Source organism: Cuculus canorus, chromosome 5 (assembly GCF_017976375.1).
Source record: "Cuculus canorus isolate bCucCan1 chromosome 5, bCucCan1.pri, whole genome shotgun sequence".
NCBI classification, from domain to species: domain Eukaryota; kingdom Metazoa; phylum Chordata; class Aves; order Cuculiformes; family Cuculidae; genus Cuculus; species Cuculus canorus.
In genome coordinates, this window is record NC_071405.1 from 28,503,351 (window position 1) to 28,524,145 (window position 20,795).

A 20,795-nucleotide genomic window follows, 5' to 3' on the forward strand; every position below is an offset into this window, starting at 1 on the left:
TTAAAATTTTTTAAAAATTTATTCCCTCAATTTTATATACAATTAGACTGCTATACAAAGGTGTAAATGGTCTTTGCTGTGAGTTGTGCATATGCAGCTTAGTAGATAGATTGAACATTCAATTTGAATCTTGGTGCAAAGTAGGCACTAAAGCATCCAACATACCTCCAAGGTATAAAAAACATACCAGTTTTACAGGTTTCTCCAGCATATTTTGTTACAGTGCAAAATGCTACAAAATAAGGTTTCTTTAGAAAAATTCATATAAATTAAACACATATTGCACTTGTCCCAACCAAAAGTGTAACAAGTTGTACTTACTGAACTAGTTTGATACATTTTGGAACATTTCTCACACACATGCACTCCTCCCACCTGGCTATTTGTGACAAATATGTGTACTTCTTATTCCAAATCTTAAATAACTTTGTAGCTCTTTGACTAAAGCAATCACTCTTGACCAGACTGCTAAAAGGAAAAAAAATAAAAGCACAGTGGATTAACGTAACAAGAAAACTCCAACCCCCTTTTCAGTAGTCTTTCCAATGGCACTGTAACCAATTACATAAAAATCACTATTGTTTAAATTCATAATGCACAGGTATTGACCACCGACCATTTTAGACACATACACCCCTATGTTCTGGAATGGTCTGAAACCTCCAGTTCTGAACACGTACATACATTTTTCTACAGTACTTCAAGCTGCTAAGCTAACATTGCACCCACAAACATTTTGTGCAATACCACAGGCAGGACTTTGACTTCTGTACATCAAGGGCTGCTATGGGGTATGTTGGGAGAAGTGGTGCAAAACTGCATTAACTTCAGAGAACAAAGTCTACTTGGGCTGAATCTAGTCAGTACAATCTGTGCACCCACCAAACAAGAAATAGAGGTGAAGGCAAACAGCAATCAATCTTACTAGTATTGAGGTTCCCTAAATCCTTACAAGCCTTGAGATTTAAAGGAACAAGTGTGTATGAGTGTGGACAGAATCATAAAATCATATAGTAGTTTGGGTTGGAAGGGACCTTAAAGATCATCCAGTTCCAACCCCCTGCCATGGGCAGGGACATCCCAGTAGATCAGGCTGCCCAAGGCCCCATCCAACCTGGCCTTGAACACCTCCAGGGATGGGGCATCCACAACGTCCCTGAGCAACCTCTGCCAGTGCCTCAACACCCTCATGGTGAAGAAATTCTTATGTCTAGCCTAAATCCACCCCTCTCCAGTTTATACCCGTTGTCCCTAGTCCTATCACTACAAGCCTTTGCAAAAAGTCTCTCTCCAGCTTTCTTGTAGGCCCCTTTCAGGTAGTGGAAGGTCACTATAAGATCTCCTCTGAGCCTTCTCTTCTCCAGGCTGAACAAACCAGACTCTCTCAGCCTGTCCTCATATGGGAGGGTGCTCCAGCCCTCTGATCATTTTTGTAGCCCTCCTCTGGATGCGTTCAAACAGCTCCATATCCTTCTTATGTTGAGGACTCCATAACTGGACACAACACTCCAAATGAGGTCTCAAAAGAGAGGAACAGAGGTGCAGCATTACCTCCCTTAACCTGCTGGCCACGCTTCTTTCAATGCGGCCCAGGATACAGTTGCCCTTCCGGGCTGTGAGCGCACATTGCCAGCTCATGTCAAGCTTCTCATCAACCAGCACCTCCAAGTCCTTCTCTGCAGGGCTGCTCTCAAGCACATCATCCCCCATCCTGTATTGAAATCGGGGATTGCCCTGACCCATGTTTAAGACCTTGCACTTGGCCTTGTTGAACTTCATGAGGATCTCAGAGGCCCACTTCTCCAGCCTGTCCAGGTCCCTCTGGATGACATCCCATCCTTCTGGTGTAGGAACTACACCACTCAGCTTGGTGTCATCCACAAACTTGCTGAGGGTGCACTCAATCTCACTGTCTATGTCATTGATGAAGACATTAAACAGCACAGGTTCCAGTACAGACCCCTGAGGGACACCTCTCGTCACAGATCTCCATCTGGACTTTGAGCCATTGACCACTACTCTTTGATTACGACCATCCAACCAATTTCTTATCCACTGAACTGTCCACCCATCAAATCCATCTCTCTTCAATTTAGAAAGAAGGATGTTGTGAGTGACAGTGTCAAAGGCTTTACAGAACTCTAGATACATCACATCCGCTGGTTTACCCGTGTCTACTGCTGTGTTACCCCATCATAGAAAGCCACTAGGTTGGTCAGACGGGGCTTGCCCCTGGTGAAGCCCTGCTGACTGCCATTAATCACCTCCTTGTACTCTATGTGCTTCAGCATAAACTCTAGGAGGATCTGTTCCATGATCTTCCACAGAGGTGACGCTGACAGGTTGGTAGTTTCCAGGGTCATCCTTTCTGGCCTTTTTAAAAACGGGCACATCACCCTTCTTCCAGTCACCAGGAACTTCTCCTGACTTTTCAAATACCATGGAGAGTGGCTTGGCAATCACATCAGCCAATTCCCCCAGGACTCTGGGATGCATTTCATCAGGTCCCATAGACTTATATATGTTCAGGTTCCTCAGGTGATCACCAACCTGAATATTTACTTTGTGCTTAAGATATTTATTCAAAGCTGAAAGGCAAGGGAGTAGCTTAGGAACAAATAATACTTTTCCTTTTGACCAAACCAGTATGAAAAAAGTTGCTACTAAACACACTGATATATAAAAGCAGATGAAAAGTAAAACACATGGCTAGCTGAATACTAGTTCACGTCTTAAAACAGTTCAGGGTTACCTGTAAAATGCCTCCAACACTTAATTTCTTCTCCCTTACTTCACCTTAGCAGACTATACTTACGCCTCTTAGATACAAGAGGAGCATTTCTTTTCTGAAAACGTTTCTTCATTCAACTCAAGTCGTTCAGAACACTAGTAACAGAAAACCTGATTTCTGGTGCAACGACATTCTCCAGACCATCTTCTGGAGCCACAAGAGTAACAGTACAGTACTTTCTAAAGGCAGGTCCCTATCTTACTTGGATACTACTAGATATGAAGTCCTTAATAAGGCAATATGCTGTTTACACAAGTAACATGATGAAATCCTAATTTGACACCTTTAGGAGTTCTTTATACAGAAAGCATACATTTATACCACTTGTGCGGGTCAAGTGTTTACATTTAAGAAAATCCCATCAGCCAGGCATTGGATCAGGAGAACAAACAGATAAGGTTCACAAACTGGAAGGCTGCTGGATTACTGGACCTGGTTCACATTCACGAAGGTCATCTTCTGATCTCATATACATTAGGAACACAGTAACAGTAGCAAAGGTAGCTGCATTTACAGGAAAAGCACGGAGAAGTGTGGAAGTAAGACCTCTTGTGAACACCCTCCAGCCTTCTTCATGGTAACTCTTTCTGATGCAGTCTAAAATGCCATTGTATTGTGTAATGCCTCCAACTCCATCAGCCTGAAGCCGGGATTTGATCACATCCATGGGATAGGTTGAGAGCCAGGACACTATTCCCGACATCCCCCCAGAAAACAAAAGTTTGGGAATAACATAACTGTCTTCAGTTTCACAGCCTAAATACCTGGTCATGCAATCATAAGTCAGGAAGTAAAAGCCAAAGCTTGGAGTCTCTCTTATGAATGTAGAGACCATGCCCCTGTTGATGCCCCTCAGCCCTTCCTTTCGATAGATTTTAATCAAGCAGTCCAGAGAATTTTTGTAGTTTTTTGGTTTTAGTTTGTATTCACCTGTTCCTTGAAGCTGCATTCTTGTCTTTGCCAGCTCCATTGGACAGCAGATGATGCACTGGATAGCGCCTGCCGCTGATCCTGCAAGGAACTGGTTTAGAGGAGTGTCTTTTCCAAGAGCACGAAGTGTGTTTCCTTGTACACCGAACACAAGCGCGTTAATGAAGGTAAGTCCCATCATTGGTGACCCAATACCTTTATAGAGTCCAAAAGCCTAATGGAAGAAGAAAAAAACCTTTTCAACAGTGGTGTTGATAAGCTCCTGAAGCTCTGCAGAATGTTCCCTTTCTGACTCTCCCTTGTGCCCTAGCTTTATATGCCACAAGATCAGTGGCATCTGATCATCAATCAGATCATCTTGCATTGTAATAATAATTTCATTGCTGCCTAGACCACAACCACCTAAACATTTTTAGCAGTACAAATATATACTTGAACACACCTAGAAAATAATCTTCGCCCATTTGGTGAAAAGTTTTCTGGTACATTTTTTACTTTATGTTTTAAGTAACTGAAAGCCTAAAGCTATCCTTTTAGTTATGGTCTTAAAGCTTCAGCAGAAAAAAACCCCACCTCAATGATTTCTTCACTCATAGCTCAAATTGCTTGGATTCTTGAAAAAATCGGCTATTGAAATAACATTATTTAAAAAGTTAACTTCAAAATATCAGCTTCCAAGATAGTGAATTTCTGGCAAATTTCTGACTACAATATCTGTCCTATGGTCAGGTGAGGTTCAGAGTATGCTTATCTCTTGACCTTCAGTATTTGTTTGGTTTTGGTTTTTTGGGGTTTTTTTTAACAGCTTTCCCACATTTTTAATACAAAATCTGCAGAGATTAATTTTGTACTTACAGATTCTTGCTTTATGATGGACTGAAAGCAATGGAAGGTCCCACGGTAGAGAGGTTTCTCTACATTTTGAACTTGTAGACGAACCTATAAAAAGTTGTATGAGATACTGATTTGTACATCAAGAGCAGCCTAAGAGCTAAACAAGTGTCTCGTACACATAGAGAGATTTGCTATAGCAATCTATAAGCAAGAACACAGGCTGGATGCTGGAATGCCATATGTGGCAAAAAAGTTTAAGATTATGCTGTAAGCATTTTGACTTAATTTTTTAGGGTGAAAACATGAAGGGAGGAGGATTATTAACCCCTTATGAATATTAGGAAAAACAGTATGTGGAAATACAACAGGGAACACTTATCTACAACTTCAGATTGAAGCTTTCCAGTACTGGCTACAAAAAGTACTTTCTCCAGCTGCCAAGAATACTTCTGTTCACACTAAGGAATATCTGTACAAACCTGATAGAACTTTATAAAAATTTATTTACAAGTCAAGCATGGAATAAGGATAATTTTAAAGGGATGGAAACTTTCAATACCACCACCCACAGTGTTTCAGACTACCAGACTTGGTGCCCTTCACTGAGATCAGTTTTTGTTTCAGAGGGTAGCTGGGAAAGTGACTCTTAAGATGTCTTACTTTGTATAAAGGAAGGAATAAAAAGCCACTTGTCCTTTTAAACTTTCGTCTTTTTTTTTTTTTTAACCTGCTGAACGCAAACAATTTGTGAGGGTGTGGCTGTTTCAAACTTTTAATGTTAATAATCAAATAATTCCTCCAAAACTGAAATGGTATGTTCTGCTGGACAGGTAGATGCTACTGTAACTGGTGATGCTAGGAGACAGGCCCTTTTTCTGGGTGTTTTTTAATCTTTAATGAGAAAGTCCAGTTCTGTTTTTTTCCCTGCTAATTTGGCCTCAGCACAATTAAAACAAAAGTCTCGAGGCTACCTTGCCATGCAAAGCCCTGCACCGCAATAAACCAAATGAATTGGTTTTGCTGGACTGGGGACGTTAGAAATCTGGTTTTGATCTCCAGCACGGAGGACTTCAATGTTCATCAGAAAAGATGCTTATCAACCATTTAATGCTGCTGCAACCCCAGGGCAAAAACTTAAACTCTTACTCCTAACTAAAGAAAAAAGATTATTAGGTCTGCATGAAACACTCCTGACTTTAAAATCTTTATATAGATGTTTTCCTAAAGTAATAATAAACAGCACAACAACGAAAGATAAAGGGTGTAAAAAAAGATTTGGGGACATTGTTTGTCAGAATTCTATATTCAGGTGTAAAAAAAGATTTGGGGACATTGTTTGTCAGAATTCTATATTCAGGTTAGCTGTCTTTGAGGCAAAAAAAAAAAAAAATACTTACAGTTGCAGTATTTTTGTTCCTACAACATGTCATTTTATGTTTTGTAAATCAAAACTTTCATTGTTTTTGTAGTATACATGTTAGTGTATTCTAGCCGTACTGGGAGGCTGAGATCCCCTCAGGTCTTCCAAAATGGAACAGGGTCTTAAAACTTCTTAGCATTAAAAGTAAGCTTACAGTAGGATTCAAAGAAAATAAATCCTTTGTTACTCAAAGTGCCATTCAGGCAATCTGCAGATTGTTAAAACTGCTCAAGAAGCAGACCCATAAGCCAAGCCATAAATCTTTGCTGTCAGAATTACACAAAAATGAAGGTTTTAGTCTACTTATACTTTACAGCTATTATTTCAACACCATCTGAAGTCAGGGGACTTGCACACATATGGGCTTTGGGAGAAGTGCAGCTTAGGAACCTTCTTAATTTGACTTTACTATATACTTTTCTTTAGTAGTTTAGAATTTGTCATATTCTGAATATAGATAGAATTTTCTATTGGCATACAGCCCCCACTATTTTTGTCTAAATAATTTGTGAAATATTGACCAATTGAGACTTGTTGTAAGATAAAATATTTAGAAAGTTAAGTACTGACACTCCGAGGCTAGGAATGAAAACCAGCTCTTTTATACGAGCATAGTGATGACCACACAGTGGTACCCACACCAGCAAATGGCCAGGTCAGGCAATGAGTGCATATGAAACTTTAGTTACGGATATTAATGCCCTATTAAACAAACTTTTATTCTATGTGTACAACTATAGGAAGGATGAATCTTGTGCAGAGTTTATCCTTTATTATATTCATTACGTGATATTCTTGCTTTCTTCTTATTTGTAACCACCGTTACTAAGGTTTAGGTCCAAGAGTAACACATTGTAATTTCACATCACTAAATACTCGCATAAAGTTATTCAAGACTAACCAAAAAAACTGCAAACCACCACACCCCCACAACAGTCCAAATATTTAATAATGTGCAAGGTAAGAGATTTAGAAGTGTTTGGGCAATGAAAATGTCCTCCAAGGCTATGTAGTGGATAAGACTTCAATACCAGTGTGCCTGAGATTCAGTGTTAGAGCCACTGTGTGTGTAAGTGTATACAGCCAGAAATGCATACCAGAAAGAAGGTTCAGAATAAGACTTTACATTACAAAACAAAAAAAGGATACTTAAACCCCACTCCCTCCATACCATAGCTGTAGAAGAGGGACATATCAATTTTAAAACTAAAAAAAAAGATAAAAAGCTTTAAGTCTTTTAGATCTTTATTCGAACTAATACATTTGGGAATATATTAAGACTGAGAGAAACAGAAGTGTTCACCTGGGCTATACTTACTAGGTAACTCTCCCGTGATGAGGCTTATCTGTCATCTACAACAAAGTAACACTTTTGCTGTTAATGAAGACAGCCCCTAGCTCAGAAAGTAAAGGCAGTTAAAAGCAAAAAAGCAATTTTATACATTACATCAACAAACCAGGGTTAAGGAATTTTCCAGTTCTGAGATTAGCTCAGTTGTGGGTTTCTCAGGGTGACTTCACCAACTTAATCTCTCCCTGTGTGTCCCACCATCCCCCTCCCCGCTTTGTGAGACATTATCGCTGGCCAAAAAAAAAGAGCTTAAAAGCAAAGACAGAAGTACAATTCTGGCTTATCTAATCAGCTTTCCCATTGTTCAGTTATACTGAAAACTTACAGTCTAAGTTGACTACGAGCTAGCCCTTTAAACCCTGCAAAACTATAAAAAGGGTTAATTCTTAATACATACACAACAAATTATGCAATGCTTTTTGTTTGTTTGTTTTTAAAGACTGGTTGTAGTGTTAGTTTTCCCACATACAGTGGTGACTAATAACAAACATTAGTATTCTTTCTAGCAAAAATAGATAAATGCTTATAACACCTTCCAGTGGGTATATAGTGTGCCACACTGGATTTCATAAAACATTTAAAGTCATCCAGAAACAAATTATTCTTGCTCTAAAAGAAGGATCTTGATTTGCAATAAAGCCAACACCTCTATTTTGCATTAATACATGTGCTAGAATTAGCACAAGAGCCCCAGTTTTGCAGACACTTTAGTATTTAGTTCCATGCACTAGAAGCTGTTCAACTCTAAAACAAACCAAAAAAACCCCAAACCCACAAACACTTAACTTTAGTCTGACTGTGGAATATTAGCAGTTTTGCTGGCTTCAGTGAAATGACCCATCACCTTAAATTAAGCACGTAAAACTGGGTGGAATAGGGGTGAGAGGAAACAACAACTGGCCCCATACTAGCTGTAAAACGTACAAATCTAGATAATACCTTTCCTTAAAAAGTATACTGGAATTCAACTAAATTACTCAACAGTCAAATTTACCATGCTCCAAGAAATGTACATACAGTTTTTAGAATTTAAGCAGCTTGTACTTGACTGGCAAGGACTAAAAATCCACTAGCTAGGAAAATCCGGTTTGAATTAAGAGTACAGAATACAGAACATAGTGATGACCTCAGTAACACTACCAGCCCTTTGCATATATAAGTTCTGCAAGGTAGAGGTATTCCAAATACAGCTCTAGCGCGTTGCATGCTGTCTGCTGCAGTCAAGTGATCTGGTGTATTAGTTTAGCAGGGAATATATTGGCATCCCTTATTCTATTCTTCCAGCGTGAGACTTTGGATAAGGCTGCCAAGAGTGACTTGTCACCCCATTCTGAAAAATAGGCTTGGACTCCTGAAGAGTCCTCCAGGAGATTTCAACTCTTATCTTTAAATGCGTTTTAGCTACCCTTAGTATGCAGAATACATACAGCTAAGCTACTATCACAAAACCAATTTTAGCTTAGAATGTTATAAAAATAATACTTAAAGGGAGGAAAAAGCCCCCAGACAAGCTTCATGCTGTGTATTTCTAACCACTAACATGCATTGGCTAGTGTAACAAATTAATGCTTGAGGAATAAGTAAAAGAACATACTACTGGGAAACAAAACACAATTTTTCAACCTAGTAACGAAGTAGGTTTGAGTTACAAATGCAAGGAGTGGCAGTTTTAGCAGTTAGCCAACAACAGCTGTAGAAAAACAAACTTAGAACAAAATTAAGGCAAATGTAAGATCGTATTTTCAAATACAATGTTGTTACTACACTGATGAGCTTGTCGTTTAGGCCAACATTTGTCATGTTACTGAGCTGAATCATACATACAAAGAATTTTTTCTCTTCTGAAGAGCTGGAGACTGCAAATCTAAAAACAGTGGTTGAGGAGGCTCACTCCAAGCTTTCCAGCACAGATTTATGCTCCTGCAGTATCTGGGGATTTTTTTTTTTTCTTCCCCCACTCCTTCGAAAAACTTTCAGATTTTTACCTAGAGACAAAAGTATTTCATAATCAACCCACCTTAACAGTGTCAAATGGGTGTCCTACCAGCACTCCAGCAGCACCTGAAACAAAACAGATGCCATGAGAATGACTCAGTAGTTTTCTTCCTGGGTCTCGGGCTACAGTTGCCCAAGCACAAGCACCAGCCTGAGGGCAGAAGTGTGCACCATTACTGGCAGGCCAGCTAAGGAGCATCCTATGAAGTCAGAAGGTAAGAGATCTATGGTTCCATCCTTGAGGCCAGTACTAGCTGCGTTTATGCTCCCCGTCGTTGGGCTGCTGAGCCCCAGGCAGGGTTTGAGGTGTGTGACTACAGAGCATGCCACGTCATACAAGATATTCAGAAACAATTCCTGGCCTCAGCCTAAGGCAAATTCAGACTTCCTCTGAAGCAAAATTTCTGGTACGTGCTACTCTGAGGAGGCACAGAAAATCTGGAAGCTTCTCTAGGGGCAAAAGAGAACCCCTGCTCTCTGCCCACAGCCTTTCCAGATGTGATGGTAACACCTGTAGAAGAACCATTCAACTTTGCTTTATTTTAGTGTTGAAGGACTTCTTGGAAGTTACATGCAAGCCTATTATTTATACCGCCTAATCTGAATACCTGCGTTTTGCACTGAAAAAGAGAAGTACTGGTTGAAGAAAGGGATCCTCAAGCTCCATACTTCCGAGAAACAAAACTGAAAGTTCAATCCATTGATGACCTCATATTTATAGAAAGATAACATTCCTCCCTCTTCCCTGAAAATATGTGGAAGAAATACAATGCCCACTCTAGGAAGGAGCAGTCCAGGTTGGTCAGGGCCAACACAGGAGCAAGATAGTGATGTGCACCGGTTTTGGCATGAAAAGACCAGTGGCACGACTGACCACAGGGCAAGGCAAGGATCACTAAGATAAAACAAAAAAGAATTATAGAATCGTTAAGGTTGGAAAAGACCTCTAAGATCATTCAGTCCAACCATCAACACACCACCACCACGCTGGGAAGAAATAAAAAAATAAATAAGAAATTAAAAAAAAAAATTTAAAAAAAAACCCTCTTTGGGAGAACAGCAGACACACGCGAAAGAACGCGAGAATAAGTTTCCTGAACACAATTTAACTGCTAAAAATAGAAGGCGGCAGGCAATAAGCCGGCGCGCAGGGAAGAGCAAGATGAGCGTTCGGCTCTGCCTCCACGTTGAAGCTCTCTGCTGTAAATATTTCCAGGTCAGAGGGGTCCCCGAGCCTGCTGCTGCCCGCTTGCTGCCCGCTTGCTGCCCCCGAGCACTCCCTCCCCACCAGCCCCGTCTGCGGCCTCTTCGTTTGCAGCGGGGACGGAGAATCCGCATCCCCCGCTGCGGGAGATCCCGCAGGAGACCTTAAACACCGCCCGGCCCCACCTGCAGCGGGGCGGCCGCTCCATCGCCCCCGTGCCCAGAGCCGCTCCCCAAAGCGAAGCAAAGCGCCCAGCTTCCCCCTCCCCCTCCCCCCATTTTGCTCCTTTTCCCTCTATTTTTTTTCCGCTTTAAAAAAAATAAAGTATATTTTCCTCCCTTCCCCCTCCCTTTTTCTCCTTCCCTTTTTCTTCCCCACTCTCCCTCTTCCTCCTTCCTCCCTTTTTTATCCTCCCTCTCCCTTTTTATCCTCCCTCTCTCCTTCCCCCTTTTATCCTCCCTCTCTCCTTCCTCCCCTTTTTATTCTCCCTCTCTCCTTCCTCCCCTTTTTATCTTCCCTCTCTCTCTTTCCTCCTTTTCCTTTCCTCCCCTTCTACGCATTTTTCTCCTCTTTTAAATTTGTGTTATTTTTTAAAATGACTATGATCTATTTTTTCGCAGCCTCCCCTCCCCCCGCTCCTCACCTCCGATGCATCCTGCGAGGAAATCCAGAGCCATGCCGGCACCCTCCGTCCCCCGCGGGGCGCAGCCCTTGCGCGAAGCCGCTCGGCTCTCTGCCGCCTCCCTCCTCGCCGTCTCCTGCCCTTTCTACCGCGCGTGTCCCCCCCGCCCCGGATCGGGGCGGGCTCTGGGACAACTCCCCCCCATCGCCCGCAGCCACTGGTAGCGCGTTGGGGCGGCTCCGGACAACGGGCGGGACGGGGATGGGATGTGGGGGGGTCAGAGCCGGCGGCTCCTCCCCCGATCTGCTTCTTTGCAGCTGCATCTGGAAAATTAACCGACTGCTAAACCAGAAAGACATTTTAGGGGCTGGGGAGGGGAGGGTTGCGGGGAGCAGAGCATCCCTCCCGCAGAGCATCAGTCGCTCCATCGCGGTCCTGGGTGGTTCAGCGGGGCTGCAAAAAGGCCTCTGGTTATCTCGGTGGGGCGTCCCTTGGGGCTGGTGGCTGGAAAGCCTGTGAAGCTGATGTCGTGAGGAGTTTGGAGGTTGTGCCTCCTCTATACAGAGGTGAAATGCTTGTAGCGCTTCTCCTATGAAGATGGGCTGAGGGAGTTGGGGTTGTTCAGCCTGGAGAGGAAAAGGCTCTGGGGAGGCCTTACTGTGGCCTTACAATACTTAAAGGGGCTTATGAAGATGGAGTGAGACTTTTTACTGGCGGTAGGGCAGGGATTAACCGTTTATACTGGAAGAGGGTGGATTTAGATTATACATAAGGAAGAAATTCTTTACACTGAGTGTGGTGAAATGCTGTAAGAGGTTGCCCGGAGAAGATGCGGATGCCCTATCCCTAGAAGTGTTCAAAATAGGGTTGGAAGCTGGGGGCAGGGGGGGGTGGATGGACAACCTGATCCAGTGTAAAGTGTCTCTGCCCATGTTAGGGGGGGTGGACTAAATGATTTTAAAATGTCCCTTCCAACCTGAACCATTCTGCAATCCTGTAAAGAGATTCCCTCACCCAATGTTGTCCCAGAGAGGGGAGGAAGGGTTGCGCCAGTAGATGTGGGCTCTCTGCGAACTGCTGCTCCCATGGCACAACTGAAAGTGCGGGGATGAGACACCTCTGACCATTAACGCTTCAAATCAGTAGTCTGCTGCCCCTGAGGCTTGGCAGAGTCCCGGATCTGAGCCTTATACATCGCTGCTGTGATTTACCCTTGTGCTTTATCCGGTCCCCACAGGCTTTTCTTGGTTTGTATTAACTCCCTTACTGCTAACATTACCTTGCTTCAAGGTGCCCTGATACCAGAGCCTTTACATGGGAAACTCAAGCTTTTGGCAGTTTCAAAAGGGAGCCCTGTTTAAGCTACTTGTTTCTTTCTGTGGGCAAAGCCTGAGAAAGGGGAATACCAGTGGCCAAGCTTTGCTTAGAGTAACATGATCTCTTCAAGGCCTGCAACGTCAGCTTTTAGAGAGCAAGTTCCAGAAGCAGAAAGGAAAAGGAGCTGGATTTTTTTTCTTTTCTTTCTTTCTTTCTTTTTTTTTTTTTTTCTTAATTGCTTTCTGTGGTATTGGCAGTGCTTTTTGAGCTCTAGCAGCTCAGTACACAGCCAATAAAATCTTGCAGTGGAATAGCATATTAAAAATCAAGCCAGCATTTACCATCTGCACAAAGAAAACATGCAAACAAATGAACAAAGACAAGGATGCTTCCAAGGCTGCTACTACAGAAAAAATCCTGAGAACCTGTCCCAGATTTAGCAGCTCTTGGACCATCGTTACAATTAATAAGCAGAGAAAACGGAAATGCAAAGCATTCAATGAATCTCTAACCTTCCCCACATCATCTTCTAACCTTCAGGCCACTCTTTGGGGTTCTGTCTCCTATCTAGATACTGCCAAACGAAATCAAGCACCCAGCCATCTCTGGATGTTTTGGATTCCCTGATGCACATACTGTCTCACCTGGGGACAGCAAGATGATATTAGAGACCAAGTAGGCAGGCCAGTCCTGCCCTTTGCACTAATGGCTTTAGGAACTGCCCAGTCCTGCTCTATCACACACCATTTTACCTCTTAACGGGGACCTTAGTCTTTGCTGAACCCATACACCTGCAGCTAGTACTTGAGATCAGACAGGAAGCCCTGATCAGTTATTTTTCCCTAAACACTTCCTCCAAGTGGAGGTGGAACTGACTTCCTGGGAATCTCCTCCACTCTAGTATGCGTGAGAGGAACTGCAAATATGTGCACAGCTCTACAGGTGAAAATCAGATATTATATTCATCTGTCTTGTAGCACAAGCCTTGGAAGAATAGGCTTGGTCTAAAACATTCTTGGACAAGGTGTTTTTATTCTGTTATTTACATCCTCTGATCTCCTAGGCAATCTGCCTCAGAGAAATTACCTTCTCCAACAGAAGTGTTTTGTAATTTTAATGTTCCCTTACAATGGACAATTTATTTCCTCTCTCCTTGCAGGCATGTTTTAGGCTGTCTGAAGTCAGTTTCAAATCTTAGTCTTTTATTCTCTAAATTATATTGATTATTATCTTGTGATCCCTGATTCTTGTTACCCACCTCTTTGGTTGATCTAGAATTCCTTGAACGGATCCCTAAGGCCTTACTGAGTGAGTAATGGGAGATTCCTTTGGGTATTCGCAGACTACACTCTTATTCATATATCTGAATATGAGATCAGATATATGAAGAAGTCATAACATAGCATAACATGATGTAACATAGCACAACATATAATATAGCACAACATTATGTTGCTGACTTATGGGCAGCTTATGATGCATTGTGTACCCCAGATGGTTTTCAGTAAACCAGCTGCATGCCACAACATTCCCTGTCTTTACTTGCAGTTTCTCTCTACGTAGACATTCCTAGCTGTCCATGCTAAATTGCTTTTTCCAGATTGTTTTTCCAGTTTCTCAAGATCACTTAAATTCTATTCTTGCTGGCAATGTTTATGCAGCCCCTCCCAGGTTGCTCCAATCTCCAAAAGCCTGTCTTGTTCCTGCATGCGTGAGCTGTTCCTAATAAGCCTTATTTAATACTACTGAATGTTTTATTCAATGCTACTGAACCCCACTGCAGCAGGCATGTATTTCAAAGAGCCTGAAGGGGTGCTTTATAAATTAGCACAGAGAACATCAAGGGCTTGTTAGTATAAAGTTCAAGATGTCACAAGTTGGTTCACTAAGGAATGAACGTGGCTTTCATCCTCTGGGGAGTTTCCCTTTTGTTCATTTTTTTTTCTTGCTTGGGGTTTTGTTTTGTTTTCGGTAACAGTTACACTTGTGAGGCAATATTGTTTGGATGTAGAGGACTTTATTAAGCTTGGGGCAGCAGTGAGTCAATAAAGCTGCTTTTATTTGTGTGTGGCTTCCATAGGAGTTTTGTGATAAATTGAAGAGAAAGGGATCTGGAACAGTAGGGAGGACAAGAGAATGAAGAGGAGAGTAAAGAAGCATCAGAACGGAATTAACACAAGCAGAGTGAACTAAGAAAGGAACAGAAATTCAGAGTTTTGATAAACTTGTAGATATTCTGGTGGAAATGGCCTGCAATAAAATACACATTATTGACTCAGGTGTTTCAGAATCTTTCTGTTCGTTTGTGAATTTGGTGTCAACAACTGGCCATGTGCCAGTAGATATGTTGCACTGGAATGTGGAAATTGGTGGATGTGGGGAGTATCCCCTTTGCTCTCCAGAGCTTCACTGGGTCCTGGCCAGAGGAGGAACTACCTGGCAGGAAACTTCCCTTTCACACAGCCTTGTGCCCTCAGCCCTTTCCCTGTCTTCTCGGGTAACGCACTGATGCATCATCACAACTTTGGTACTCATAATGTCACTCGCAAAAATGCATGAGCTTCTCTTTTTTGTTTTGAGTTAAGACTGGATTTTGGGCTTCTCCTTCCCAGCACCTGCTTAGGGTCCCTGAATCACTCTTCAGAGACTCATCAGGACAGCAGCTCTTTCTCTCTCTGCCCTGTTTATGATGTGAATCTCGGCATTTAGACCATTTGTATGCAGCGGTGTGAATGTTGCATTTACATTAGCAAACTTCTTGCAAGGTAAACCTTGCATTTTCCAGAGACTGCAGTTCAGCACAACTATGCTTAAAGGTCAGCCACTGCTTCAGCAAATGGCTGACTGCTGGAAGCAGCAATAAATATATCCAAATGGTGAAATGAGAGAAATATTGAGACACAATGTTAAATTCATAAGAAAAACTTACGTACTTAACACACACAGCTTCTCTGTGGAAATACCCAGTGTCAGAAAAATATTCCTCTCCAGGTGAATTCACTGAGTACCTTTTTGTTGATTTGAGTTAATTTTTGTTGTTTTCCTAAACAATTTTGTATTCATTGTTCCGCTTGTTGTACTCATTGCCCCAACCAAAGTTATGTTATTGAATCAGGTCATCAGGATACTCCAGATCCTCAGGATGCAGCTGCTTTTGAAGATAGAGCAGCTTCGTAGGGGACTAGATTCCTTTATTATCCATTAACTTTATGACCTTGGCTGGCTTTAGGGTATTCTCTGACGTTATTATCCCATTGGCTTCAAAGGTACTGTATATCAAATGTTGAAACTTCCAGCCTGATAAAATCCTTTGATAAGACTGGTATTTCAAAGCATGAGATGTAACTGATACATTTGTACAAGAGTCAAGTGCTGTTGAAAAGGAGCTGCTTTGCTTGTAGAACTGATGATAAGTAGGGGCTTTGTAATCCCCCACAATGTCCTGGTCAGGATCCCAGGATATGATATCCCTTCTGTTCCATGGCAGGTACACAACTGTTAAAGATAATATCTGAGGTGCTGAGATTGAGGGAGGCAGAAACTAAGAGGTGCTGTTGGAAGGGAGGGGCTTAGTGAGCTGTGAATTGGAATGTGCCCTGAAAAGTTTGGTATAGCTCCAACTTTCCATGCTTTATCCTGGTAAAGTGGAAACATTTTTCTTACTGGGCACACAGATCTTCTGGAAATCCTGGCCATAGTCATTTTAAGCAGAAGTGACCAAGTTCTGACTTGCACTTTCTGTTGTTTGTCTCAGACTCTTCTCCATGTGTATTGTGTATGTGGAGGAGTATTTCATTTGGTTTATTGTTTTTAAACATATTGGTTTGTTGGAGAAGGCAAGAGGAAGAAACCTAACCTGCACTTAAAACAGTCAGCAACATTTATGGTCACTATGTGGAAGAATCCATCCTTGTTCATAGTCGGTTGTCTTGTACTTTGTTTGAGAGAGAAATACTCAGCCAACTGTCCTCGGTGCTTCTCTGGAAGCAGATGAGAAATGAACAGACTGAAAAATGGGGAAAAGTTGCCTTCAGGCAGCTGTCCAAAATCCCTTCCCTTGGCGTTACCTTTAATTTCAAAGATCATATATACCTTGAGTTCTGTTAACTAAACTGCTGAGACTTTTCCTCTTCTGTCATGTTTCTTTTAAGCAGTCAGCAAGTAGGCTGGAGAGGGCAGATCTGCACAAACACCCCCATCCCCCATACCAGGTCTTTTCTTCTCTCTTCATGGGTCCCATCTTTATTCTCCAGAATGTGCTGGTATTATGATGGCTAAGACATGATAATTATTTTTTTAGGTATATTTGGGTAAGCACTTGAGTACCTGAAATATTATGAGGACTATGTCCCCTTATGTTTGCCACAGGTGAAGTGAGTTTCTTTGCTACTGGCCTCCCTTGAGGAAGATAAAAAGACTTTGTGTGCACATGCAGTCAGCTCTAGGGAGAGCAGGTCTCCAGCAGAACCCAATTGCCAAGCTATTTGGCAGCACAGTTTTAAGATGCCGAAGACCACACTGAGAAGAGGGGATGGGCACTGAGTGCAGTTACCTTAATTAGTAACTATTCATCAGCCAAGCAGCTTTACCCTTCTCTTCCTCTGCTTATTACTCAGTCACACGACAAATATACTTGTGATGGGTGACAACGAGCAAAAACTGTTGGGAAATCACAGATAGAATGGTTTGGCTTGGAAGGGAGCTTACAGATCATCTAGTTCCAATCTCCCTGCCATGGGTGGCAGCACTTTTCTCTGGATCAGGTTGCTCAAAGCCCCATCCAACCTGGCCTAGAATACCTCCAGGGATGGGGCACCCACAGCCTCTCTGGGCAACCTGTGCCAGTGCCTCATTACCCTCAGTAAAAATGTCTTCCTAATATCTAATCTACATCTAAACCATTCAAAAAAGGAAGATAAGATTCAGTAGTTGGCATCTTTATAACATTTTCCAGTCCAGATTTACGACAATATAACCTAAGCCTCAAGATGTTTCTGTGAAGTAAAAATGTGCAGTTATGCTCATTTCATAGATAGGGAAACTGATAAAACTGATTTATTCTAGGGGAACTGGAGACAGAGTTAGGAGGAGACCTTCCTTGTTTGTAAGACTCTCTGTTCTTACAGGAACGTTTCTGAGAGGGAAATAATTTTTCAGTGCCAACAGCTATACAAATATACTTTCACATCGTGTACTTGAAATACTCTGGCACAGTTCGTATATGCAAAGCCAGTGGCTAGGAGACCAGGTCTCTAGCTGAATCTAAATGCTAAGTTATTCAACAGTGTATGAATGAGAAGAGATAGACAGAAAAAGTGGCAATATGTTGTAAAGCAATGCCACTAAGGTTTATGTACAGACATATTTTTAATAACTTGGCCTGTTTTCAAGGCAGCTTCCTACTTGGTCACATGTGAGCTTCCAGCTGTCATGTGAAATGTGGTTGTTGTTGAGTTACTCATACAGAAAAGACACCCATTTCTAAGAAACGGAAAGAACAGGCTTAGTAGATTGATTAATGTGCCTTTGCAGAAACTTCCCAAGTCCTCTGTGAGACTGGCATTCATACAGCTCCTAAACTAACACCAGGGGAAAGACAGGAGTGATAAGCAAGGCTGTGGACTTCATCTGATATCCAGAGACCAGTACTGTTCATAGTGTCTGGTTATTTTTTGCTGATGCTGAGGGTGCTACTGAAAAAGCTACGGAAACTTCTGGCTTAGACCTCAAATTTTGCTGTGCTTGACCCCATGGAAAAGGTCAGGTTAGTTTTGGAGGCACAGAATTTAATTTTTGCTGATGAAATGGGTCTATATTTCTACTAGGACTGTGCACACTCTTTACAAAGATTTACGGCAGAGATCCCTTGATTAGTATTGATCAAGCTAGCATGGATATCAGGAGGTAAATCTTTGGCCCAAACAATATGGGGATTTTCACTGAAATTAAACTTGTTGCAGCAGAATTTTTAAGGCAGATGCTTTGGTTTTGCCTTAATTAATTAATTCAATGTAATTAATTTGCATGAATTAATTAATTCAGTGTAATTTCACTTGTTTTCTACTCCTGCAAGATAAAAAAAAATTAAATTCTTTTGTCTATCTCACTGCTTAACATAAGCTCATAATAATACTGCTATTTCAAAAAAGTTCTCTTTTCTGAATTCATTGGTGCCAGGTTTGCCAGTTAAGTATCTTTATAACAATCTGTCCCACGTGGTTTTAGCAGCTGATATCGAAGTCCTAAATAATAATGCTTTATAGTTCTAGAGCCGAGTTTTCTTCCAAATTTCCAAGTAGCTCTGAGGTTGTTAAATCACATCAAATCAGATAATTCCAAAGCAAAGAAAGACTGATGGCTAGTCAAAATGATGTAGCATCTCATACATTTTTCACTCATACATTTTGGTGTACAACAGGGATCGGAAAGAGACACGTCTGGAGAATATTGGAGAAAAACACAGAGCCATAGCATCATCAGTGGATTTGGGGCTTGTCACTGTTCCTACTGAGACATATTTTACTGCCTAATAGTGAACTACTCCAGCTGAAAAGGTTGACATTTCTAAATTAATATCATCATGACAAATAAAGAATAGAGTATGTTATTGCTTGGTGGGGAAAAGGAGGCTGGGAAGGTGAATGCTTCCCTCTGCTTCTGGCTCTCCAGGCCTGCTGCCAGGACACCAACTACATCTTCTGTTATTAAAGTGCAGAAAATGTGCAAGAGGTTGGAATGAGGCTCAAAGTGCAATCGGAAAGTCAATAACGGTCCTGACATCCTCTCTGTCCATCACAGCCAGCAGTCCTTCCAAAGCCCTAGCAATATTGGCTGGCATAAAATAATTCACAGGATTTGACTGAGGAGGTGCACTGTCACGTTTCCTCTTTCTTAGTGTAAATATTAGAGTTCGAGGGGAAGAGTTATGTAATGTTTAAAAAGAACCATGAGAGCAATGCCATTTTTAATGTATAAATGTGTATATAAATTTTTTTTCCACATGAGTGTTTTTGTAGGGTTGGCACTAATGTCATTGTTTTCACCTTTTCCCAAGATTTACTCCTGAACAGAGACTCGAGGGTGACTGAGAAGTTTCTGAATCCTTGCAGTAACCGCATGGCAGTGGCCGTACAGCACACTGGTTGCGCTGATGAGGTGTAGGGAGATTGAATGACTCACCCAAAGCCAGAAAATCTATACCACTTCTTAAATTACTGCAATTATCTTCAATCCTCTTGGAAATTTGTTATTTTCCCTTCCCTTGGAAATCCATGTAGAAACATTACAACCACATATCAACTTTCCAGAGGTGAAATCACTGGCTGTTTATACACTTGGCTGAAAACAATGCAGGTGTCAATGCTCAGAGTGGTTTCCTTACTGGTTTTGTTTGTTTTGCTGTGATATTCCTGCTGTGAATGTTTGAGTCTTTGGAATTATTGTTTTTTCATTAGTACTTGAGATGAAGGATAATGACACATTTTGATTAGAAAATCTGTAACACAGCTGGACCCAGAAGGTTCCACCCCCTTTCCACCCACCACCACACAAGCCAAGCACCGGGCTCTGCCAGCTCAGTGTTGCTGGTGTAACTCTTTCCTGTTCTGCAATGTGCAAACAGCCTGGTGACGTATCAGGGTAACACTGTTTGAACAGTCTCTTCAGTCAAGGATTTTTCTGAAATAAATTGGATGGGAATTAATGGGTATGCCTGTAAGTGTGATATTGCTTAGTTTGGGGGAAAAGAAAATGTAGCACGTTATGGCAGGAAACGAAGCAAGAACGTTTTCTCAGCCAGTCTGGCTCGAAGAGCTAGCAGGTGGTTGCAGAAGTAAGAGAGGACAAGCTTCTCTTTGGCACTGCAGGATAGATGGAGGTGGTAATGTCCTGGGAATGATATGTGGAAGGAGAGGGGCAAAGGGATGTACTGGTTTTTTATCTCACCTAAAAGGTGTTACTTAACATTGATTGACTACCTAAAGTCTCCCTCTCCACCTTTCCTTTTGCTCCATACATTGTACCAGTCCCCTAACCCCACTGCCACTTTAGCTGTGGAGCAGTTCTCCCTGCCTGGGTGGGCAGACACCTGCCTCCTCCTGTGAAGCAAATGGTGTATTTAATCTACCACTCACTGTGAAAAATTAAAGTCTTCCTCACTTTTCTGTCATTTAGTTTCATAATATCCTGCAGATTGCTTCCTATCATCAGAGCTGTCTTTTCATCTGGTGGCACCTTCCATGCTCTTCTTTCTCAAAATCCCCTGTGAAATTCATCCATTTTGAACAAATCACTCTTAAATAGTTTGCTGCTGGAGGAAAAGATTTATGAGAT

The 20,795-nt window shown here is 41.8% G+C and overlaps 2 protein-coding genes across 4 annotated transcripts in view; one reads left to right on the plus strand and one right to left on the minus strand.

The window, feature by feature from the left end:
• SLC25A29 (solute carrier family 25 member 29) lies at positions 1 to 11,310 on the minus strand. Of its 3 annotated transcripts, XM_009559155.2 has the most exons (5): positions 11,169 to 11,251; positions 9,344 to 9,387; positions 7,294 to 7,328; positions 4,577 to 4,660; positions 1 to 3,935 (listed from the first exon to the last, which is right to left on the minus strand). In XM_009559155.2, exon 5 carries the CDS (start codon positions 3,900 to 3,902, stop codon positions 3,192 to 3,194), a length of 711 nt encoding a protein of 236 aa, XP_009557450.2. In that variant the 5' UTR covers positions 3,903 to 3,935; positions 4,577 to 4,660; positions 7,294 to 7,328; positions 9,344 to 9,387; positions 11,169 to 11,251; the 3' UTR covers positions 1 to 3,191. The 3 variants fall into 3 exon arrangements, with proteins under 3 accessions (XP_009557450.2, XP_009557449.2, XP_053924179.1); XM_009559154.2 differs by lacking the exon at positions 7,294 to 7,328 and having other exon boundaries at positions 11,169 to 11,310; XM_054068204.1 differs by lacking the exons at positions 9,344 to 9,387; positions 11,169 to 11,251 and having other exon boundaries at positions 7,294 to 9,337.
• SLC25A47 (solute carrier family 25 member 47) overlaps positions 10,451 to 20,795 on the plus strand; it is a 27,562-nt gene continuing 17,217 nt past the window's right edge. Inside the window, exon 1 of the mRNA XM_054068210.1 lies at positions 10,451 to 10,537. The gene's annotated coding sequence lies outside the window, so the exon portion shown is untranslated. The remainder of the gene's footprint in view (positions 10,538 to 20,795) is intronic.

Bases quoted from the DNA above. Each gene is read 5' to 3' on its own strand.
- SLC25A29 (XM_009559154.2), bottom strand. From the start codon at position 11,202: ATGGCTCTGGATTTCCTCGCAGGATGCATCGGAG. The intron at 9,388-11,168 runs GTGAGGAGCGGG...GTTTTGTTTCAG, and splicing joins CCTCGCAGGATGCATCGGAG to GTGCTGCTGGAGTGCTGGTA. The intron at 3,936-4,576 runs GTAAGTACAAAA...TTCTTCCATTAG, and splicing joins CCATCATAAAGCAAGAATCT to GCTTTTGGACTCTATAAAGG.